The 25,381-nt window shown below is 40.5% G+C and overlaps 2 protein-coding genes across 3 annotated transcripts; one reads left to right on the top strand and one right to left on the bottom strand.

The window, feature by feature from the left end:
- Positions 1–893: 893 nt before the first annotated feature.
- On the bottom strand, positions 894–15,809 carry scamp2 (secretory carrier membrane protein 2). 2 transcript variants are annotated; one of them, XM_070830707.1, is made up of 10 exons: positions 15,656–15,809; positions 10,282–10,359; positions 9,393–9,479; positions 8,518–8,629; positions 6,929–7,060; positions 6,318–6,477; positions 5,682–5,783; positions 4,278–4,395; positions 2,731–2,879; positions 894–2,420 (listed from the first exon to the last, which is right to left on the bottom strand). In XM_070830707.1, the coding sequence occupies exons 1-9, from the start codon at positions 15,710–15,712 to the stop codon at positions 2,733–2,735; spliced, it is 993 nt and encodes a 330-aa protein (XP_070686808.1). In that variant the 5' UTR covers positions 15,713–15,809; the 3' UTR covers positions 894–2,420; positions 2,731–2,732. The 2 variants fall into 2 exon arrangements, with proteins under 2 accessions (XP_070686808.1, XP_070686807.1); XM_070830706.1 differs by having other exon boundaries at positions 894–2,879.
- A 2,067-nt stretch (positions 15,810–17,876) lies between these two features.
- mpi (mannose phosphate isomerase) lies at positions 17,877–24,226 on the top strand. The gene is made up of 8 exons (XM_070831172.1): positions 17,877–17,895; positions 18,718–18,845; positions 20,280–20,480; positions 21,639–21,780; positions 21,952–22,131; positions 22,577–22,750; positions 23,682–23,890; positions 24,008–24,226. Exons 1-8 carry the CDS (start codon positions 17,880–17,882, stop codon positions 24,224–24,226), a joined length of 1,269 nt encoding a protein of 422 aa, XP_070687273.1. The 5' UTR covers positions 17,877–17,879.
- Positions 24,227–25,381: the final 1,155 nt, after the last annotated feature.

Below are 25,381 nucleotides of genomic sequence, written 5' to 3'. Positions count from 1 at the left end.
ACATTATGGAAAGAATAAAGATAGACCTGTAAGAGTCAGAACCACAGAACTCCACTAAAAAAAGCAGTAATTTTACATTGCAGAACATGGGAGTTTCTGTTCTACTGCTCCCTCCATCACTTAGTTTGTTGTCATTATGTGACTTTGGTGTTGGATTACCAAACTGCATTTTCTCACTGACATCAGGAGTATTACGTAAAATACAAAAACACAAAGTAACCGATCAGGCAGTGGTGATCCAACATCTCCCATGATCTGTGAGGTAAAATTACCGTTTTTGTCAATGGAGTTTGGTGACTTTGAAGCGAGTGATATAACTGCTGATTGTGGTTCTCACAGGTCCGTCTCTGCAGGGATCCTTTCTGTCATGTTGTCGAACACCACAAATAACAATCTGAGCTCGTCGGAGGCAAAATCAAACACTTTGGGTGCAGTAGCTCAGTTGTGCATCTACTGGACCACTTCTAAAGCTTTTTATACCTACCTGTCATTTCAAACCCAAAATATGTAAAAAAAAAAAAAAAATTTGATTATTCAGTAATTCACAAAAAAAAGTAAAGATTAATGATTTTTTTTCTGCTTTCCATTTCTGGCAGGAAATCCTTGTGGAGGATCTGTAAACTGCTACATTAAAATGAGTTTGTGAGAAAGTTTTAAGCCAGTTTCATGACATGATTCAGTGGTAAAAAAAAAAAAAAAATCACATCCAAGTAACTGGAATCAACTGTTTGCTTAAGGCAAAGTTCACAGACTGATGGAGAAAAAAAGCATTAAATAGTGATTAAATACTGTCTGAGACAAAGTTATATTAAAAGCATCACGTCCTCTACTCTTCTGTGAAACATCCTGATAAGGGTTTTTCTTTAAAAGAATAAAACAATGACAGCTTTAAATGAAAGCAAAGCATTTTATTAGATGCTATATTCAATATTGAAATACAAAAAGGCACTAAATTCTGTTCTGTTAAAACAATGCATACAGAACTCTTGTAATGGATGTGAGATTGAGCCTTAAGTTAAAGCACTATGAAAGAAAATCACACACATTATCTTGAGTTTGCAGTTGTTCTTTAGGAATGCCAATATACAGCATGTTACGTCCGAGCTGAGGTTTCAAACAGTACATCAAATAAACACACATACGCATGTTTCTCAACACAAGAAATCACATAGAAAATATACATCAGTTCACAAATAATTTAGAGACTGGCGGTCGTCTGAGGGAGGTGCAAGGGAAGACTTTTGAGATTCAATACCTGCATACTGGTCATGTGGAGACACTGGGTCTCAAGTTATGGCGAGTTAGTAGAAATTACCAATCAGATGCACGTCAGGGGAACGTGGGATTCGGCTCCTTTCACACCTCGAGATCTTCTCTGACTTTTCCTAAAGTTTCCCACTGGCTGAACACATCAAATACACTGTTGGTCTTCATGAAAAATAAGCCTCCTGTGTTGGCTGAAGCCCTGTAAGGCAGTCTGGATGAATTGGCATCAGTTTACTTTGAGTAAATATGAAAAATTATATATAAAAGAAAAGTAGAAATGTTATTATTAGCAAAACTTTTAGTGAGTATTGCTTTGGTTTCCTTAGAAACCATTCTTAAGCAAAGCAAGTGATGTGGATGAAGCTGCTTCGTAAACTAATTTAATGATAATGACAAAAACACTTGAAATTCATTGAAAGCTTATTATATTCTCTCTGTAAATTAAATTCAAGTTGAAGCAAATTTAATTTGCTTGAAATTGACTGAAGGACAACACTTTGAATTACAAAATATACAGTATATCCAACACTTTTCTTAGTAAAAGTTCCAGACACGAGTTAAAGGCACACGTTTTCAAAACTGACAACACTGCATTCAAATCTGAAAGTGATTGGGGTGATGTCAGTATTTTTCCTTACTGAAGAATTGAAATTAATAATACAGTAACATCCAAAAATCTAAGGCCAGTCAGATTACAATTAATGATGACTTATTACAGTTACTTTTCGTCCTTATTAGACTGAAATCTGCGGCACAAAAACAAAATGTTTTGCCAAAAAAAGGTTCAATAACAAACATAAATGTTTTTTTCAGTCAGAAAAATTGGCAATCAATGACAAACAGAAACACTTCATCTCATTTATAGTACAGGATCAGGGTCCAATCATCAGTGTGGAGAAACAAACGCACACTGCATCCACATGAATCCCACATGTGATCAGCATCACACACACACACACACACACACACACACTATTACACAGTCACACTCACACAGAAGAGCATCGGCAGAAAGTGCACGCAAAATGTACAAAGCCAGGCGCTGAATTAGCCATCAGTCAACTTCATTCATGCTTCCCACCCCAGAATGCACTTGCTGTGTGACGGCCCCCTCGACTGCTTTTTACACCCAAACAGAGCCAGACGAAGTCACCCTGCAGGAGACACGCTGCATGTGAAAAGCAAAGTTAATGTGGGGGAATTACATGTGCGCTGATAGTGGGGGGGGTGGGGGGGTGAGGGGAGGGAGGCCAGTGGTGTGGCCTCACCCAGCTCAGGGTCTATATGTCAAGAGGTTGGACTAGAATTTGCAGCTGCTGGCTCCAAGAGGAGGAAGCTGTTCCCAGAGTCACACCAACTTCCTGCTGCTTTGGTTCCCACTGAACCTAAACTTCCTGATTCGTCCAGACCTGATAACATATAGACCATGACCTGTTAGGTGGAGCGCCGGTTGGCTCGGCCTACCATTAGTTCCCCTGGAGGGCGCCCTGGGCGGCGGAGGACGCCGCACCAGCAGCAGCTGTTTGGAAGGTTTTGCTGGTGAAGACGCCCTGCGAGAACTCCTGCTGGGCCTTCTGGAAGCTGGCCCCGGTGCGGCGGTACATGCTGTGGACCTAAAGGGACAGACATGATGAGCAAATGTCAAACACAGACGGAGTTAAAACATTATTTTTTTATTTCTAGTTTGTTTTTAAGTTTTTGTTTCCAGTTCAGTTTAGTTTCAGTGAGTTTCCAGAGCGGGTTCAACTGTTCCAGTTTAGTTTTTATTATTTTAAGATGTAGTTTATTATTTTTATAATATGGAGGGTATTTATCGGAGGCAGATTTAAGAAGGTCAGGGTTGGTATTACCGTCCAAACGCTACATTATGTGAAGGTCTCAGATAACAGACTAAAACTAAAAGACATTTCCTGCATATTTCTATTTCATTTTAGTTCATTTTAAAATACACAATATTTTCTTGTTTTACTTAAATGTTTTTTCACACCTAGTTTTAGGTTTGGTTCACTATAATAACTTTGTATGTAGCACAACAGTACAATCAATAATACAGCCACACTGGGTGAAGATTTGAGGCAGACAGGATTTTGTTCCTTATCTCAGAAAAGCAAATGTTACTTTGCCTCGTTGACTCTTTGTTTCCTTATCTGTGGTCTGATTTAAACACTCGATCTGTAGCTGCAGAAAAAATAGTCAAAGCTGTAATTCCACTACTGATGAGGATCAATAATCAATTAAGTATTTATGCTTTGATTGACCACATGAATCAGAATAACAGATGCGGGAGATGTGAAAAGGCAAAACATTCCATAAAACTACTACAAAAACAAGGTTTGGCTTCAGTAATAATCAAAGGATAACTTTGATATTTTCACCTATTTTAGGTTCTGGTAGGTATTTGGTGGTTTTGGAACTGGTCCAGTAGATCACCTCAGATGGCAGCAGAGTGTTATTTTAAGTGACAACATTATGGAAAGGGTCCCTACAGAGATAGACCTGCAGGAACCTGTAGGAAGACAGGAGTTGCTGGTCTGGTTGCTTTGACTTTGGTCATTTAACACAAACTAGCTGATCGAGGCAGCAGTAAACCAGCAACTACTGTGTCCTTGGAGGTAAAATCACTGTTTTTGTCAATGGAGTCTGGTGGCTTTGACGAGAGTGATATGACGGCTGTTTCTGCTTTAATCTTACAGGTCTATGTCTGCAGGGATCCTTTCCACAGCCGTCGCAGCCTATTTGTAGCTGCCAGCTGAGCCAAACCCACCAGTTACAACAATTTTCATACTCCCAAGCCATTCAGTTCAATCCAAAACATGTAAAAATAGGGCACAGGTTTAAAATGACTACCCTTTTAAGGATTTGTAACCACTAAAAGACACTCAACTAACTAAAAAGGGTCAATGATCAAACTCTCTCCTCTGAAATCCTTCTGATTTCTGCATGCAAACGCCAGTTTTGTCACTCTCACAAGTTAGATATGAAAATATTAAGAAAAGTGAATAAACTCTCACCATCTTGAGCAGGATGATCGAAATCACAGCGCACATGGTGAAGAGGATGGCCACTATGATCATGATGGCTCCCACTGCCTTGTTTTCGGCGATCATGCTGCAGGCATTGATCCAACCACTGGAGCCAAAACAACAAACATTATTCATTTTCAGGTGAGACATTAGTCTGAAACATTTGTATACAGGTACTTTCTGTGCAGCATCCAAGTATTCTAATAATAATAATACATTTTATTCATAATGCACTTTACAAATCTCAAAGTGCTACAGATAAAATAAAACATAAGACATTTAAAAGCAACAACATTTAAGAACACGGCCTAAAAACTAGCATAAAGCGGAGTACAGTTTCCAGGGAAACAGTTCAATTAGGGGTAAGGCCTCTTAAAGAGGTGTGTCTTTAAGTTTATTCTAGACAAGAGTTGGGTTATATTTAAGGAGAGAAGAAGAATGTGTTAAAGAAGCAGCGTGAAAAGCTGAGAAAATACAACAAGAGGCAGAACGAAGGTCACTAATCATGACTGATAATCACTGCTGTTTGTTGGATGGACATAATAAAAGTGGTATTATAACAACATGAATGCTCTAAAATATCAAATTACCAAATTTACACAAGTGTGGTCACATTTTCATGTTAAGATCCTAACACTGCCTTTGTGTGTGTTTTCACAACATGTTGTTAAAATTGTTCTGCTTCGTGAATCTCATCTGCAAAAAAGACTGCGTCTAATTTGTGCCGTGATGAAATGAAAAGTGTCGTTATAAAATGGAAAAGCTGAAGTGAAGGGTCTGTATGCACACCACAGAGAACAGCTCCTGTTTGGTCTCTCAGTGAACCAGCAGCACTGAAAATGGTGACAATGTATTAGACACTGTTGGCATCACTACTGTATAAAGTAAAACCAGCACATGTAGTCTGGAAAGCCCATCAGTTTACCACCTAGCTGATATGTGCGAAGTTTCTGAGGACACAACAAGAGGAGAGAGAACGGCAGAACGTAGCAGAGACGCCGAGCAGCAGAAACTTACAGAGTTACCAGCAGACAGACAGGCAGCAGGCTAGAGGCTGAAGGATGAAAAGTCTCTGTCAGAAGAGATGCAGAAAGTGAGAAAAGGGGGGGGGCAGCAGCTTTTAGGCCAACTCCCTGATAGTGTGTCTGATACTAGAGGCAAAGAGCCACAAGTGTTTGCAATAACCCAGTTACATTTAATAAACTATATTCTTTACAGTCTTGAAAAACAGTTTATTTAACGTACCATTACCGTCAATCACAAATCTAAACATGCTGTATACAGTGTAAACATCAGACATAAAGCTACTGGTATCAGCCATCACCGAGGACACTCCTCAAACCATTTGCCCTTTGTTTCACACGCCAAAATAACGTCAAGCGTGTGACTCACCTGGTCCCCCAGTGGGGGAGGCCCACAGCCTGGACGATGAAGACCACCACTTGGCAGAAAAACACAAAGAAGAAGAAGAAGAAGCTGAAGGAGCTGTCAGTCCTAAAAATGAGAAAGAGAAAACATGTTACAAGATCTCTTCTCACGGTTATATCGTACTGATTTCCCATTGAAGGAACAGGGAAGGTTTATTATACTGATTACAGCAGCAATAATCGATAAGTTGGCATCTATCAAAATGATCGCCAACTATTTTGATAATTGATTAATATGGTTAATATTTTTTTTTAAGAAAAAAAGTCAAAATTCTCTGATTCCGGCTTCACGAATTAGATTTTTTTTACTCCTTTATGGCAGTAAACTGAATCTCTGGTTGTGGACATTGAAGGGAGTCAACTTTAGCTTTGGGAAATACTGATTGACATTTTTCACAATTTTCTGACATTTTATACAAAACAACAAAACAAAACTAATCGATTAATTGAGAAAGTAATCGGCAGATGGATGTCAATGGAATAATCTCTAGTTGCAGCCAACGTACTTATTTCTGATGTCTAAATAAGTCAACCAGGGTGTTGCAAAGGCTACACAGACAGATTTTCACTAGCAGAGTGTGGCTTATGAAGGGAGACTCACTTGAAGGCCTTGTAGATGGGCCGGTACCAGCAGAGGAAGGAGCAGGGAGTGAAGAGGATGAGCCAGAGAACGGAGAAGGCTAAATCCACAATGTAGGTCGATTTAGTGGTGAAGTAAGCCAAGCACGCCAGCAGGTTGAGGAACAGAGTGACACAGTTGACTGCAGAAACAATGAAGAGAGAGAACAGTCGGTGATAATAATCCTACTAATAGTATCAGCAGCAGACCTCTAACTGAACTGACATTACAAGGTGTGGTATCAAGCAACATGCAAAACGCAGAATTATATAAAACTAAAAAGAAGACGTGTCACAAATCAGGAAGAGTTAGTCATAAACTAAGTGAATGAGGTCTGTGCAAAGGAAAAAGAGTATTCTTAAATATGAAATGATCCATAGTTCAGGTAACAGTATCAGTGTTAATGTGCATACAAGTTCTGGTTATTAACACACAACACATGCTGGTGGTTTGGTATTAATATATTTCAGAAAAAAGAGTTCATATTTCACGCCTAGTACTATTCTCTGTATACAAAAGTAAAAATGCTAGAACACAAAAATGTTGTACATAAAACATAAAACTGTAAAAACCCATCATTTGAATGCACTTACACATCCAGAGATAGTACAACATCTTGCAGACTCTCTGGGACTCGGGGGGGATTTCCTCTGAGAAGTCCTGATAGAAGCACGGCTTGATGGGGAAGCTCTTGGGAAGTGGAGGCCAGTTGTTCTCTTTACCTGCTAAAACAAGAGACAACAGCTACCCTGTTAGGAAGGAAGAGCTTCTCTCATACCTTAAAGGGATAGTGAGGGACTATTTGAAGTGCAGTTGTATGAAGTGCTTATCAATAGTGTATTACTTACAGTAGATTGCTTTTTGCATGCCCCCAGTTTGGAGAAGGCAGGAGTCCCAGCACAGACAGCAGAAAAATTTATTTTAGCCACCTTTTTAAAAAAAAGTCCCAGTTTAAGTGCTAACTGCTTTACATAGCTGTTAGGAAGCTGTTTCTCTTAACTCACTTCAAAGCTACCAAACTCCATTGACAAAAACAGTCATTTTACCTTGGAGAACACAGGAGTTGCTGAATCCACTGCTCCCTCGATCGGTTAGTTTAGTTGTGTTATTGAGTAACGTTGGTGTTTTAAATGGTTAGTTCAGATCTGAACTGTTCTTAACTAACCTGTTAGTTCTTCAATCGAGGCAGCAGCATCACAGTGAACTGTTCTGTGTTCTGTGAGGTAAAATTACAGTTTTTGTCAATGTAGTCTGGTGGCTTTGAAGCAAAGAAAGGGAAAGAGAGAACGTCTTCAGTTCCATCTGAAAGGGCTGTCTGACGGCGATGTAAAGCAATCGAAGCAGCAATCTTCTAAATTTAACGTGTACTTAAACTCATTTCAAGGTTTTTTTTAGGTGGCTGAAATACATTTTCCTGCTGCCCCCATCCACAGCAGTGTAATATATTGCTTGGTGTCTGTGTCCGGACTCCTGCCGGCTCCTACAAACTGGGGGCATGCTGACAACAAGATACTGTAAGTAAGTAATTATGGATAAAAAAAAATCCCACCTCTGTGAATTAAGGAATATCATATTACACTTTAGCAGTACAAACACAATACAAGCAAGCATGTAGACAAACACTGCTGGCAGATTTCTCACGCTGCCGGATAAATACAGTTTACTTTGAAGCAGCCATTGCAGCAGTTACATAAGACTCAAACATCTGCATACTATATCCTCCATTTGGTCAAACACATACACATCTGTGCATTACACTCCAATAAAATTACTGTAGTTTTTTTTTTAATCAATCATTCTGTTTTTTTTTTTTTTTTTGAATGACGAATATAATGAAACGTTAATCCTAAAATGATGAAGTGACGTTAAAACTAAAGAAACAGAAGAAAAGCTTTGTATTTGAGATGCTGTAACCTGCAAATGTTTGGTATTTTTTGCTCAATAAGTAACTTGACACTGTTTTGTAATAATGTGTCGATCAATATAGTCGGACAAAACGCACACGGAGGCCCTCGTATCATGAAAAGCACGTCTTTTGGGTGAGTTCATGATCCTTTGTAGACCTGATAATGAGGGGAGATATAAAAGAATGCTTTTATATCCCCCCTTCTGACACATTGCATATTGTTTTCCAGTCTCAGGGAGTCGTGCTGCAGTGAGGAGAGGTTTTGCCTGTAATGACCTCTCGGGCCTCTGCTCTGTAGCTCATGCTCCCTGCGGTCCAGCTCGGCAGCTTTTCTCTCCAGCTCCTCCTGCTGCCTCAGCAGATTGGCCTGAGCTGCAGCGGCGGTCGCCTGGAAGAGGAGAGAGTGAGAAAGACTTTACTCAACAAACGCATCGAATGGAAGGAAATTTATCTCGGTGACATGAGTGCAGAGACACATCGGCAACTCTCGGGAGTTTCACAGTACATGCAAATACTACAGATACGACAGGACGTCACACGCATTGCAAGGCAACAATGCAAAAATGATTCACTACACATATCAGCTTGCATTATATTTATATATGACATCTACGGTAGGGTAAGGCCACTGTGAGCTATCGCAGAAGCTAAAAGCAGACGTCAACAGCCATTCTAAGCACAATTCTAAGGTTTCACGTGTGTTTATAAAGACATGCATGTGTTTTTAAAAGGCTGTGACACTGTGCGTAAGGCCAAAGATACATATTCATGATCATCATCACTCATGTCTGACTTGGCAGAAGGACACAGGTGATCTGTGGTGCCATTCGTGAATATTCCTAAGATTACCAGTGAGACAAAGAGGCTCATTATAACATCATGTAAACTGAGTGGATGTTTGTGCAGTCACCAGTCCAGTCTCAAGTGGCAGCTGCAATCTGAGGAGACCAACAGGTGGTTTGATATACTGAACCAGGGGCAGACGTGTTTACACTCTCTACGTTTACTTTACATCCTTTTGGGTTCATCTTGAGGTCCGATAAAACATATACTACTCTGTCCATCGGTTTTCTTCAACACAGTAGTTTTTCTGTGGCAGCAGGTGAGCGGAGGGTTTGACAGACAGAGAGAGTTCAGTGTGGCTGACTCACCTGGGGACTGGGCTCTGTAGACGGCTGTAACACGGCGGGCTGGTAGGGTATGGTGGAGGCTGGAGTGGTATGAGTGGCCAGACTGTCCTGATAATGATGAGAAAACATTTAACGTGATTATGTGGGGAAAAAAGAAAGAGACGACAAGACCAAGAGGAGCAAAACAAACAGGAAAATGATGGAAGACAAGGAGATGAGAGTTAAAGGAGAGTAAGTGGAAGCAAGAGGATGGGAAGGACGAGGAAAAGACCAGAATTACTGCCTCAACTTGCAGTTTACACCCACGTCTGTCCAGACCAAAGATCAGTGTCACTGATTCAGTATCCGTATATCCGTATAAATGTGAAATATGGCCGTCTGTTCCCGAGTTATGGCGTTGAATAACACCCAGAAATGTGTTTGTGCAGACGACATTATGACGACCTTTAACCTTAAAGCGTCATCACTTCATCAGTTCATGCTATTAGACATTTTGTGTGAAAGTCATAATTAATGAATGTCATAATTAGCGCGGAAGTTTTAATGAGGTAACAGTGACCTTTGACCACTAAAATATAATCATTTCGTCCTTGAATCCAAGTGGAAGTTTGTACAAAATTTTAAGAAATGCCCTCGTTGCATTGTTGAGATATGAAGTTAAAAAGCATTAAAAGGAGAACATACGGTTAGATGGACAGAAATCTGAAAACATAATTCGAGGAAGCAACAATAGGAGGAGATAAAGAAGAAGAACAAAACATATAGGTGGGAAAAAAGCAAGTAGTGGATGGCCAGCAAGGACAAATAAGAGGAGAAATGTGGGAAATAAAAAAGAAATGTAAGAGGACATTCAGGTTGAAGGTAGATGAGGACAAACAGGCAAACGGGGAAAATGTTCCTGATGTCTTACTGTGGTGTTTGCAGGGAAAGGGTTGTACTGGTCAACTGGTACGATGCCAGAGTTGGTCACTTGTGTGATCGCAGGGTTCTGGAAAACAACACAACACATATAAGTACAGGAACCAGATCACTTTAACTACATCCATTCAGAATCCAAGTGCTTTAATTCCCTCGTGCTCTGTTGGTAGTGTTGCTCAAAGACATTAATACAAGAGTATTGCTGCATACTGGGGACATTACAAGTCCAAGGACAGACCGTTGACCATTAGGGCAGCACCAGGTGGGGTTTGGTGTTTGTTTCTTGGCATTTTATTGAAAATAGAAGCAGAAATCGAAGCACTTTTCACTCATTAAAAATGCTCCCTAAACCACAAAATGCACTGATTCGAAGCCTTCGTCATTTCATCTAAATTGTTAGTGTTGAATTATTAATAAACACTATTACAACAAACAAATACAATAATGGAATCATTTCATTGCACATATGAACACTGTGTAGATGAAACACCAGATTATATTGAAAATAAAGCACTTTTTAAGGAGTACATTCAAATTCAAGCACAAAACTAAGCCTTTTCCAAACTTTAAGGACTTTGTATGAAACCTGTATAAACCCCAAACTGTGTGTTAAATGCTCTCTAACCTCAAGTGTTTGTTTTTAACCTCTGGAAAACACTCACACAAAACATTTTTACTGCTATTTATCTTATTTTCAGAGGAATTCATCCTTAGGAACTTTAATTTCCTGAAACACTGAAGGTAAACCTTAAAAAAAAAGTCAGCCCAGACGGTGAAGACGGTTCGAGTCTTTGACCAAGTCATAAAATGAAATCCTGTACAATAACAACCAGCTACTGTTGCAACAACCTCTGAAGGTCCTGATGAATCATTACCAGGGAAGAACTGGTTTCTTAACAGGAGTCTGGCACACACCACTGGTAAATATTACTGGAGTCTAGTGGTTTTTAAACCATCGAAGACCTCACAAATAGTTTAAACGTTTTTTCTAACTGATAAGAGAAAGAGATGAAGTGAAAGAAAGACAAAAGTAGATTCTGCAAAGCAAAAACTAAATCAAAATAATTTAAAACACTGTGTGCTTCATGGGATAGATTTTTAACACCATTTTCCAGCTGAAAAGCGTGTGCAAAAGGTTCCTAATAATTAACGCTGCAATTATGAGCTGATTAATTGATTAAGAGGACATTAACCAGAAAGAATTGTGATTACTGATTCGTTGTTTTAGGTTTGTTTTTAATGAATAATGCCAACATTCTCTGGACTTGCTGCTTTTCCTCTTGGAAGTAAGAAGTAAGTAAGAAGAATAGAAGTAAACTGAACATTTTTTGGTTTTGGACTGTTGTTTGGACAAAACTAGACATTTGAAAATGTTATCTTGTGTTGTGGGAAACTGTGACGATCACTTTTCACCATTTGTGACATTTTATAGACTAAACAAGACAGATAACTGATATAATGAACAAAAATGCATGTTGTGTAAATGATCCAATAGGCCGTGATGTTCCCGGAGTACCAGGGAGTGAGAGTTACTCCCAGACATTTTTCAAATTCCCTGATAAACAGTCTGCAGCATAAATAATCATCCCATGGTATTCAAGAATTTAATGACCATTATAATACCAGTCGACAAATAAAACTACAAACACATCTTTCACTTAAATGTATATTTACAGTGGAGCAATTTTAATAGAATAAAAGGTTATAAGACGAAAACATATAATGTAATTTTGATTATCATTAATCTTTTAGTCAAAGACATTTGCTGGTCCCAGCTTCTCAAATTTAATTGCTGCTTTTCTTCATCATATTGGACAGTAAACTCTTAATAATATAATAATAATAATATATAATATAATTAATACTAAACTCGGAATCTTCAGCTGTGAGAAATTATAGGCCACTTTTTTTTTCAATATTTCTGATATAACAGAGATAAAATTATCAATCAATTCATGGAGAAAATAACCTGCACATTAAGCGATAAGGAAAACTGTTGCAGCACCAGTCCACACAACACAGCACCTGTCACCTGTGCAGTGGTTTTAATGGGAAAGGCAGCAGAGTGGATTGTGGGTATTGTAGGATTTTTGTGTCATACAATAAAACTAAAATTCTCTCAAAGCTTAACCGCACTAACAACTACCAAAACTACTTGTATAAACTGTATCTAGTTCTCCTTTAAATGTAAGAGGAAAGAATAACAACCGTACATGATAACCAAACACGTCACTCACCGGCCTTGTGATTAAAAGTGCAACTTTAGTCGTAGCTTATCTGCTTATGGCACACCTGTGCACTTTCCCAGCAGGAAACGTTTCACTCCTTTACTGCTCATGGGAGGGACATAATATGGGAGATGTGACTCAATGAAGAGTTCAAAAACACAACTAATCACGTCCTTTAAGACTATTTCAGGCTCACGGTCAGAGATCTACTAGCCCAAAGTCAATGTTGGCCTGCTCCTACACCAAGAGTTTTGTTTATTAGTGGTTATCAAATATCAAATAGACGGATTAAAAAACAACAACAACAAAAAGCCCAATATTTCACTAGAGGTGGGCGATAAATCAATTTTATCGATACATTTTATGAATTTATAGTTTGAAACAGGACAATGTTTGAAAATTAAAAAACGATTTTAACTTTAACATTAATCATGATATGAAATCGAAAAGTAAAGACCGTCCTCTCTCTTTTTCTCACGCTCCATCTTTCAGTAAATGTGTAAATGTGTGAAAACATGCCGCTTAGATTTGACTCCCCTTATGATGTCATAAGTGGATCGGTTGATCATGTGACCTCCTCTGGCCCCTCAGCAGGCCGACTGACCCCGCCATATGAAGACCTCTTGAACGCCATTGTTTTTGTCCTCACTAAAGCCAGCTAACATGAAGATGTCAAAGGCAAACACAAAGCAGCAGATTCTCCTGTTCTTCTAAAACTGAACGTTTAGACAGAGGCTGAAAACGGCTGCAACAGCCTCTTTCTCTATGGGAAAAATGTCTTTTTTGAACATTAAACCATGCAAACTTCCTCTGGTAAGATACAAATATAACATACAATACAAATATGAACTTGAGTAGAATAGAAAATAGTAGAATATGGGACCTTTAAATTATAGAGGATGTATCTTAAGAGGGAGCTCTTTGCTAATCACTGCTGCCTATGCTGAGTCACAACTGGGAGGATGCCTGTGTCTCTGTGTGTTTCGATGATGCAGCATATGACCAGATTGATGACACCCACCACTAAACCACTCTGAAATGACAACTGCAACCTGCGGCGAGCCAAAACAAGACGACATGATGTCTCAAATGATACTGATGAGACGTTTTATACTGGTCTGAAAAGTTCTGTGCTAAAAGAGAGTAAAAATACATTTGTTATAGAATCAGAATGATATTCTGACCTTAATGTTTCTGTGCTGGGAAATATGACTTGCTGTCATAACCACTGATTGCTTAGGTGTGGCTGTTTTACCCATTTCATAACTGCAATTCAATGTTGTTACTGCACAGACTTTACTCACTGCTCATATTGCAGACGTACAAGGTCATAAAAGCACACTTTAGATGATTGGGGGGAGAAAGCAGGCTACGTTTAACTTCAAGGTCACAAAGGGTGCACAATCTGAATTATTATTCAATGTTGTCCTTCTGAAATTCTTTCAAAAGTTTGTCTACATGGTAAATATTTCAAACTGCAGGCTTGTCAGACTATAACCAGTTGATAGTGAACTGCAGCAGTACAGTAGAAGCAACATATTCAGCTGCTACTAGGTTATTTATTCTGCCACTTCCACACCCAGCAAACAAACTGTGATCACCACCAACGTCATGATTTAATGAAGTGACTGCATCATATAACATCACTGAAATCATAAAAGCTTTTCCTTATTCTCCATTTTGAGATATATGTAAATATGTTATACTGTACGAGTCCTGGCTGTCCTGTATGCATGAATTTGTTGTTTACAAAAAAGCTTAATTCCTCTATTTTGTATTTGGCAAAGGAGGCAATTGTGGTTTTAAAGGATCTAATATCATCAATAGTTTTTTATCTGATAATATTAACATATAAACATATCATATAAACCACATACAGACTAAATGTGGTAGATTAGATCTTATCTTACATGGCGTTCAAAGGCTCTGCATGCATGGTGTCCTTAGCACTGGCTAAGTCACATATTATAAACTGTCTGGAGTGATTCACCCTGAATGTCAGCCCCTTCCCATTTATCTGAGGAATGACCCAAACGCCGTGCTTCCTTCGCTCCTATCAAAGTAGAGTAGTAAACGGGGAGCGGTGCCTTTCGACTTAAGCTACTTTACGTAATGAGAAAGAAAAGATGGAGCTTCATGACTGCAGCAGGAAAGTAGGCTGATATGTTTACGGCTTTTCGGCTACGAAGAAAAAACATAGGTCACATCCTTTTAAACCAAACAACAGGTTTTAAAAACATTTTTTTAAAAATCCAAGCTATTATTATTATTATTATTATTATGGTATGTGTATATATCCAAACATATATGTAAATGTGTATAAATACTTAGACATATCTATGTTGAAACTTTATGAATGTACAATATCCCATGACTGGAGTTAAAGACTCATGTTGATGTAATGTAAGCAATAATAAACTAAGTGCAAATCAAATGTGTTTAGTCTGGAAAGCATCCTGGCTCTTAAATGTGAGGACAATAGATGCATGACAATAAATCTCAAGGATTGCAGCGCGTTTCAAAATGGTGAATCAGAGGAAAGTCCACACCTTCATCTGTAGGTCAGACACTTGCATGGAAACAACAAGTGTTAGATGGCCAAGCTCTGAACAATACTAACCAAGCTAAGCTATCTGGATTCAATACATTTTCAGGACAGAAAGACAATGAAGTAACAGAGCTTTTTTTAAAGCCTTTTCAAAATGCAAACCAGCAGCACCAATGGAGGTACAGTAAAGTGAGTATGGGCACATTGCAGGACTAGGAAATGTTATTAAATCACGCCCAACAGTATTAGAAAACACACATAATGACACAAATGGAGTAATCACACGTCTAAAGTGGCTAAAAAAGGTTTGACACACATTCCTAGTTGGCTACAGTTTAACTTCCTGCAACTAAACTAGCAGGACAGCCCGCCCTGTTTCGAAACAAAGCCTTGCTGATTGGCTGAAGGTCTGTCAATCATGTTTCTTTGCCAAATGGCTTTCGAGAGAGCAGAAGAAGTTCCCTCCCCGACATCCACCCAACAAGTTTCCTGACGTGCTGGCTACCTTTTAACGACTGATATGTCAGCACCCAGGCTCGACTGTTTCCTTGCTAGCTACTAAACTACAAACTCTAAAACCACGCACTTACATTGAAAGGGTTGTCGCTGTCGGCCTCTGCGAACGGGTTGTTGTCAAATCCCGACATCTTGAAAAGGCTGCGTGCTGCTTTGTCCTCTCTGAAACGCGGAATAAACAAAAAAAAAAAACACTCTTCCCTGTCGCTTCAGTCGCCTCTCCCACCACTTCCGGGAATGAAGTTTACAGCGCATGCGCACTGAGCCAGCTGGGCAGTGACGTGGATGTCAGTTGACACACGTTCACGAGGCAAAGCGCGCCACCTGTGGATTTTAGTGTGAAAATGCAATAATAATATAAAGATTTCTTGTAAAATTCTTCCTCTGAATGGTCTTTAAAAATTGAATTGATTAATGAAAAAGTTAAACGATAATCCACCACCATTAGCACACAAGATTAGCTCCACGAGATGGTTGTGGTTGCTAAGCGACACTGATTGGTATGTTGTCAAGGTGACCAGTATTTGAAAAAATAATAGCCAAATGTTTTATCAATTAAAATCAATATTTAGGCTTTACTAATAGTAAGGATATCTCTACTTCTGCTGCATACATTTTGAGTTTTCATTTTAAAAAAAACTGTCTTTCCAGGAAGTTACATACTAAACCCTAATCCTAACACTATAATACATACATAATATATATATTATTTATTTTCCTTTTTTGCTGGTAATATGTTTTTAAGACGTTCCCTCTCCAATACATGCTGGTGGAGAGAGCTCTTGTCGTCTTTTTGCTGTGAAAGTACTACTTTAACTCTGCCGGGTGGCCGTTGGTAGCAGTTGGTAGCCGTTTTGGCTACAGGAGTGATCAGCTGATCGCTCTGAAACCTGCTGGCACCTTGACCACGAGATCTTCCCAAATTCCAGAAGAATTGTGGAGGAAAACACACCGAGGTTGCAGAGGAAAGAAGAACCAGCGGAGGAGAGAAACCAGAAGGAGACAACGGAGGCGTATGGAGGAAAAGAAATATAAACCCTGTCTCCACATCGTTACTATGGGCAACGGGAGATCGCTGGTAAACAAGATGGAGGAGCTAGCAGCGTTAGCCAGGAGTCAGATGGAGTACCGGGAGTGTAGTCTGGTGTCCTTTTTGGAGACATGGGTGCATCAGGACATTCCCGATGACAATGTTTCCATCGGTGGCTTCCAAACTGTTCGGGCCGACAGGGACTGCACCAGGAGCGGTAAGCAGAAAGGAGGGGAGCCGTTCTGGTGAACAACAGGTGGTGCAGTCCTGCTCATGTTACTATCAAGGAGCGCACCTGCAGCCCGGACATTGAACTGTTTGCTGTTGGTCTTCGTCCATATTATCTGCCACGGGAGTTTTTCACATGTTGTCATGGTGACTGTTTACATTCCTTTCTGCCAACCCAACTTCGGCGTGTGACGTCATCCACTCCGCCATAGCCCGGGTACAGACTCTACACCTGAGTGCACTCACTGCTATCTCTGTCTTCAACCATGTCACCATGGCAAAGGCACTGCCCAACTTCACCCAGTAGGGAAACTGTTCCACCAGAGAGGAGAGGACTCTGGACTCTGGACTCACCTGATTTACTTTTGTGTTTGAAGTTTATTCTTATTCTTTTGGAGCTGTGTGTAACAAAAAGCAAATTCCCCCTGGGGATTATTAAAGGGTTAGGGTTGTATGTGTGTGTGTGTGTATATATATATATATATATATATATATATATATATATATATATATATATATATATATATATATATATATATATATGTTATCTGCCGCCCCTGTACAGCGATTGATATTTTTTTAAGTAATATGAAAATGTTTTTGTTTAAAAGTTAATCGTTTTTTAACTGTTTTCATAGTAACGTACTACGTCACATTACATCAAAAATAAAAACAAGAATACATTCAATACCATAGCATTGGGGATACATTTCTATAGTAATAATATGCAAATATACAGTATAACAACGATAAAAACAGAGTTGGGCTTAAATACAAAAACAATAATTATATCTATAAACGCTATCTGCCAATAAATCCAGCTCCTGTACAGCAATTGATATTTTTTAAAAAGTAATATGAAAATATTATTTTAATAATTAAATAGTTGTTGTTTTTTAAAATGTGTTTTCATAGTAACGTACTACGTCACATTACACCAAAGTTTTAAAAAAAAATTAAAATAAATAAAAATTCCGGAATCCGTCGGTGGAGTCGTGACGTCACCAGCAGCGGAGGGTCTGACAGCAGACGTCGCAGCCATGGAGGAAGTGAGAGGTGAGTGAGGATCTTCTCCCTCTTTAACCGATTCAGATCATCTCTCCCGTCGGTAAACGTCCAGCTAAGCCACCGCCGCGCCGGTCCGCTCACACCACACGACACACACTGACGCCGGTTTACAGCCGCCATGAGGCCGAACGGTAAAGCTCGATGTTCCGGCATCTATAAGCTCCATCATTATCTCAGCCGGCGTTTTCTGCTTTGTGTTGTTGTTGTTGTTGTTCGTTTAATGGGGAAAGCGGAGACCGTGAACGCAGCAGCTGTTGCCTTTAGCACTGCAGTGAAATAACACGCAGCCTAACGAGAAGTGTGTCCGTTTTGGTGAGCAGACTCGGTGCCTCGCTAATGTAAACCTGCTTACTGGGTCTGTTTCTGTCCGTGAACGTTGCACCGTCAGCTGGTCGCTGCTCTGCCAAATACTGTATCCCCGGCGGAATCTGCTTCCCCTGGTCTACTGTTTCTATAATGAGGGCATACATCCAGGCAGGCTGTTTTTATTTATTATTTATTATTATTATTATTATTATTATGTCTCCCTGGCAAAAAATGCCACGCCTTATTGATCATGTAGTTAACAAAGCACTTCAGTTATAGATCAAACTGATTTGGAAGATGTAGTTTCTGTTTTAAACCCTGTCTTTTGTTAATTAGGACACACTGACAGTCACAGGGATGCTACATTTTGTAGACCTACCTATAGGAAAGGGAACAAAAGTGCCTTTGTATGCACTAGTTTGAGGCACCTGGAATATACTCTATTCAGTTCTGCAGTCACCTTTTGTTTAAAGCTCTCACACATTGAATTCGGTCCCTTTCCAGTGTTTCCCCTGACCTGTGCCGTGCAAAACTACGCATGGGGGAAGATCGGGCTGGACAGCGAGGTGGCCAAACTAGTGGTTGGTGGAGACCCGCTGGCTGTCATCGAGGAGGGCAAGCCTTATGCAGAGGTAAGGTTATCACTGGTTCCAATCACCACACTGGTCCTCGAACACAACACTTAACCTCCACCACTCAGAAATTGTGGTGTATTGTGTCTGTCGGATGTTAGGGGCAAGCAAGTGAATATATAAAATGCACAAACGTGTTTTTTAAGGTTGAATTATTCAACTGTAGTTTAAAAATTAAGTTAAAAATCAAGTAACCCTGCAGAAATGATGCAAGCACTCGTTGTGCAAGTCAAAAAGAATGTGTTGCCATCATGAAGGAAGCTGTGCACTGTTTTAAAATGGACTACAAAACAGTGGTTAGCATTTTTATTGTGAACAGCAGGTCAATTCATGTATTTTTAAACACTGGAACTGAGTTAAAATGTGTTTTCTGACATACCACTTAAAGCGCTGACATTCAAATGTAGGATTAGATATTTTCAGTGCAGGTTTTGTGGGTAACTACAGTTTTTGAGTATACTTCAGGACCTTTAAGATTAAGACAGCGCCTTGTTCTCTCCACGCCTTTTAATAAGTCTGTCTTTATTTAGCCACAGCAGCTCTGCAGGGTTTGTCATGAAGGCCATCGGTTCAAGGCTACGGCAGCGGTGACATTTTCAAGCACCGCAAGCCACGTTAATGTCACATGCCATGACTGGTCAGATTAGCTGTCACGTTCATATTCAGAAGGTGGTATGGATGCCACATGACAGAATTAGAGTTACTGTCCCACTAGTACCTTCAAAGTTAGGTGGGAAATTATCATGAACATTTGTCTGTACATTTTTTAGATGTATTCCAGTGTCTTTATTGATTAGATTTTAGTTTTATGTATATGTATGTGCGCTAAAGTACTTAAAAAAATTAATTCCTTCACTTTTTGAAAGCATTTTTTGATATCTTATTGTTATTATTATTAGTTAACTGTAGCTCCTTTGCAATAAAGAACAAAACAATAAAAGTCTTACTTATATACGTTTGGAACATGGCAGGATTTACTCAAAGAGCAGCGATACGCTAAAACAACAGAGGTTGAGGAAGATCAAGATCACATAAGTTATCAGCGTCATTATTAAATGTATGTCATTTGAGCAGTAGTAAGACTGTAAGGTTTAAGAGGTGAACGTGTACCAGCCTCGCTGCTTCAATTCAGTGTTTGTCCACCAACAACAGTGTGTCCTTGTGCGACAGTCATTTACATCTAAGACGTTAAAATAGCCGTCATATTCAGAGTGATTTACACTCAGTGAGATGGTTAACATGCTGAGTATAAATGGATCTGAGGGAGGTCACATTTTTCTACACATTTACTGAAAGATGGAGCAGGAGGAAAAGAGAGAGGATGCTCTTTTCTCGTAGTTTGAGGGCCTCTAGACAAACCTGAGACACATATTTCTGTTGGAAAGACACTAAAAAGTGCCCTTTAAGCAACCCCTGCTGTGTCTTGTCTTCCAGCTGTGGATGGGTGCCCACCCGAAAGGTGACGCCCAGATTAAAGACAACCGGATCGCACAGACCACGCTGGGCCAGTGGATCGCCCACTTCCCAGCCTGCCTGGGCTCCAAGGTCAAAGACACCTTCCAGGGTCAGCTGCCCTTCCTCTTCAAAGTCCTCTCTGTCAACACAGCCCTGTCCATACAGGCCCACCCCAACAGAGTGAGTACACACACACACACACACACACACACACACACACACACACACACACACACACACCAACACAGTGCTCCAATTCTGCCTAACATGACTCATTAGTCTCAGTTGGGAAATTGTTAAACACACTATTGTCTTTGTTTGAATACAGCTGCAAACCAATAAAAACTAATCTGATGAAGGTCTCTCTGAAATAAACACTGCTTGTTTATTTCAGTGAACTTTGTAAAGCACTGAGACAACTCTGTTGTGATATTGGGCAATACAAAATAAACTGAATTGAAAAAATTGAACCGTGTACCGAAATGTTGTCTCCAGTAAATCTTTTTGTAGACAGCAGCGCGTGGGAGTTTTTTCTCCTTTGAAAATAAAAGTCAGAAAGATATAAAGCTACAGTTTCACACTATCATTAGTATCCTCAGAATATATGTAGGTATCAGATAAGTATTGTTAATATTATTTGTGATATACGTCACCTCTCACAAAATGTAGTGAGTTCCTACCAACTGTAGGCATTTTTACTACAGAAAGGCTCAAATTTTGCACATTAAAGTCTGTTCACAGGTCTTGAGGAGAACTACTGCATGTGAAAAAGGTTGTACAAAGTCATTTTTGGCCCCAGAGGTAGACGTTAAGTGTAATAAATGTACTCATCACGTGAGTTGGTGTCGGTCGAGGCAGAAAACTACAACATGGAAAAAAAGAAGTAATTCTGGGGATGTGGAGTTGGATAGAAGTGAGCTTATCATCTCCGCTTTAGGCTAGGGGCTGCTGTTAGCACAACACACCTGAATCTCCAACTGTACTGCCGGTGATTGAATTGCATTATGGGTAATCTAGGCATCCTTTTTTTTTTTTTTAGAAGAAGAAGAATGCATGTAATAAAAACAATATCTCTGGTTCTGCTGCATCAATTTTGATACTTAAAAAAAGAATCCATTGAGCCTAATAATGTTAAGAAGTGCAATATTAAATCATGGGGCTACTCCTTTAAGACATGTTACCTTGTGATGGGGACATTGATGCAATGTATTGTCCTTTAAAGTTTAGATTTTCTGTATTTGACACGGTCTGTTTGAACAGTGGAAGCACTGGCCCTGAGTCTAGTCCACGCCCTCTTCAGTAACCCTCTTCCTTTTTGTGTCGTTGTGGTTTGGTCAGGAATTAGCCGCTCGTCTCCATGCTCAGTTTCCGGAGCACTATCCAGACAACAACCACAAGCCGGAGATGGCCATTGCTCTCACCCGCTTTCAGGGCCTCTGTGGCTTCAGATCAGTGGAGGAGATCCTGGGATTCCTTGAATGTGAGTCCCACAGGGTCATTAGAGGCTTTTGGGGTTGATTTTAGGCAATTACTGGAGAAAGACTTTGAGGGTTAAATGCTTTGCAGAGGATAAATTCATACCTTGTGCACGTGTGTGTGTGTGTGTGTGTGTGTGTGTGTGTGTGTGTGTGTGTGTGTGTGTGTCCATCAGTTGTCCCAGAGTTTCGTGCTCTGGTGGGCAACGAGACAGCAGAGGAACTGCGATCCAGCATGGGTGATGCAGTTCACACGAGCCAGGTGCTGAAGAAGTGCTTCACCAGGATGATGAACTGTGAGAAGAAGGTGTTCGTGGATCAGCTCAACATGCTGGTGAAGAGAGTCACCGAAGAGGGTGAGGAGGCTGAGGGGTGTCGCTCAAACTGGCAAAAAAACCAAATGTAAAATTCCTGGTTATTCAGTTTCGTTGCAGCAGTGGTGGCATTTCAGTCTGTGCTTTTCTTTACTGCATGCTCTGCTAAAGTCAATATCCTGTTTGACCAGGAAATCTTTAATTTGGTATCTGATGCAAGTGTGTAACAAAGACCTAAAAAAATATTACAGAGGAGGCCGAGCATCCTCAGACAGCTGCCAGTTAAGTAGTAAAATAATGAAACATATAGTAAATGTACTTTGTGCAGATTATTTTCTGAGATTATAGCCTCTTTAGAATTATTCTTTATATCAGTAGAAAAATGAGACGATCCTGGTTAAGATGATGCAGTACTGCACCACAATTAGACATTTTCCCATCTCGCTCAAATACAGGGCTTTAAAACATGTTTTACTGACCCGTGCAGGTGCAGCAGGGAAGGACACATCAAGCAGCAACGGCGACCTGCTGCTCCGCCTCCACTCCCAGTACCCCGGAGACATCGGCTGCTTCTCCATCTACTTCCTCAACCACATGGTCCTGGACCCGGGCCAGGCCATGTTCCTGGGAGCCAACGAGCCTCACGCTTACCTTTACGGGGGTCAGATGATGCTTTTTGTTCACATTCATGAGATTTGGTGTGCTCGATCTTATCCAGACTGAACGAGTACAGCTGAAGTACTGAAGTCTTAAAAGATAAGGCTGGTATTATTCTGTATTACACGTATTGTCAACAGTCCCATGAAAAGCCCAAAACCAACAACATGTGAGTGTAGCACTTAGCCCACTGGGTCCTAGGGTAGAGTAGGACACAAATATTTAGTTTAATGTTGAAACTATTGCAGTAATTTCCTAAAACAAATGTTACTCAGTAAATAGGACATTCAGTGGGGACTATTTTCAGCTGTGGAGTAATACAAATGTAGTGCTCTAGTGTTTTTAATAGTCTTTGGACAGTCATGGAGCTCTACAGCACAGAAGAATAAGATACACCAGGTTAGAATACACTAAATACACTATCAATACTTGTTCATAGGATCAGTTTTGAACTTGAATCGTCCTGAAGGGGTTTGTTTTTCAGTAATGGCCGCCGCTCACTGTACATTATCCCGCTTATCACAAGATAGCAACCGTTTGTCACAAAATAGTGACTTCAAAACTATTTAATTGATTTAAAAATGCTATTATTGCTTTCACTATACAGAAATAACAGACCATAGAATAACGTAATTGACCAATCAGAGTAGAGCTGTGTAATAATCAGCGTTAACAACCCACTATGTTGCTAGAAAATAAGTCTTAAGTCACGTAACACATTTCCAGTAAAGTGAGGGAAAGAGGGCTAAGTTCACACCCGCTGTCAAAAGGCATTCTGGGAAATCACAGAAGAAAATAACTCCTGTAATTCATTTAACATCACAGGCCGATTGTATCTCCTGTTGTAAGAGTATCTGAGAAGTGATTTTCCCATTTGAAGAGGAGTCGACTGCCCACTCTGCTTATTTCAAACCTCTTGTGTCCGCTCCATGCAGACTGCATCGAGTGCATGGCCTGCTCAGACAACACGGTGAGGGCCGGTCTGACACCAAAATACATCGACGTCAACACGCTGTGCGAGATGCTGAGCTACAGCCCCGCCTCCGCCAGCTCCAAAATCTTCCCGTGTGTCCAGGACGCCTCCGACCCCTGCGTGTCCCTGTACGACCCCCCGGTGCCAGACTTCACCGTCATGAGGATACAGGTAGGAACCCTCGGCTGACCACGTGATTACGCTGATATAGTTTTACTAAAGGAACATTATAAAGATAAAAAATAAATAAGAATCACTAGGTTGCTTCTCGTCCCGCCCCTCCTGCAGGTCCCGGCCTCGGTGAAACAGTACACCGTTGCCCCGGTCGACAGCGCCAGCATCATCCTGGTCATCGAAGGCGATGCCACGGCAACCTCGGCGGCTGCCCTCTCTGACGTCACGTTGCGGCGGGGCACCGTCCTGTTCGTCTCGGCCAACGAGAGCGTCTCCCTGCACATCACCTCCCAGTCGGGAATGACCATGTTCCGAGCCTGCTGCCTCCTGTAGTCGTGAGTCTGTGGCTGTGGGTGAAAGCTCGTACTACCTGTTTGTTCTCCTCTGGTCTCTCTCAGTAGGTCTGCCCTGTGTTCTTTGATTGAGCCCAGTGGTCGCTGTGCACTTTTGAACAGGTAGTGTGTTGAAGGAGCTTTCAGACACAGTGTGTTGATGCCCGTCTGTGTCCGCTGCTCCCCCCCGACCCCAAACTGAACCTGCCGCCTCCAGCAGTCTTCATCAGCTTTAAAATCCTGCAGTAATCAGTTGCTGCTGGATTTTAACTTTTGATTAATCTTTGTTTTTACCTGTAGAGGTGAAATTACATCTTCTGCAAGACTGTGCACATCCCAAATTCTTTCTAGGTGCCGAGCAGAGGACACAGACTAACGGCGTCTGCGTCGCGTTCCAGCTGCGTCGCGGCTGCTGGAGCTGATCGCGTCCACTCTAGTTTTAAAACGCTGTAAAACCCACCAGAAGCACCGCGGTGCGTCCCAGGAGTGGCCGCAGCCACGTCAACCCATGACAGCAGGTCAGGCAAACAAATGGAAATTTGAATCTGGTCTGTTTTCAAAATAAAAGCCCACGTGCAGACTTTACAATCTTTTTTTTTTTTTAAACCAGAAAAAATTAGAAGCATGAAAACCGTGGGAAAGTTAACTAAATCTGAGCACGTCAACTAATCAGCCAGGCAAACGCTCCCCGGTGGGATTTATAGCTGCGCTGAGGATGCAGCTGGACCACGACGCAGACATGTCTGGTGGGTTAGAAAGTAAAAAATATGTCCAGAACAGTGAAGAGGGCCCAATATTAAAAAAAAAAGGTGCACATGACACTGTTCAGATCGTTTGGTCTTTGTCAGGTTCCTGATGATGAAGATCAAGCGAATGAACGTTTATTCTTGAAGTCATACGGTCCATTTAGTTGCTCTTCTGGAGCTTTAACTCCTTCAAGTGGTCAGAGGGAATCAAAACCTTACTTGCATGACAACAGGGAAACACTTAATGCTGATAATGATGATAGAACAGCTAATAAAAAATAAATAAAATAAAAAAAAAAGTTAACTCTGCATGACAACTGAACAAACTAAGCTACCAAATGGACCGCAAAAATCAGGTTCATTTGCAGTTTCTAATTCCTTTTTATTCCTAATACACGTCCAGCTGTAAG

This window comes from Pempheris klunzingeri, chromosome 5, assembly GCF_042242105.1.
Source record: "Pempheris klunzingeri isolate RE-2024b chromosome 5, fPemKlu1.hap1, whole genome shotgun sequence".
NCBI classification, from domain to species: Eukaryota; Metazoa; Chordata; class Actinopteri; order Acropomatiformes; family Pempheridae; genus Pempheris; species Pempheris klunzingeri.
Note: the sequence above shows the minus strand (reverse complement) of the source record. Positions and strands in the feature narration are given on the sequence as shown.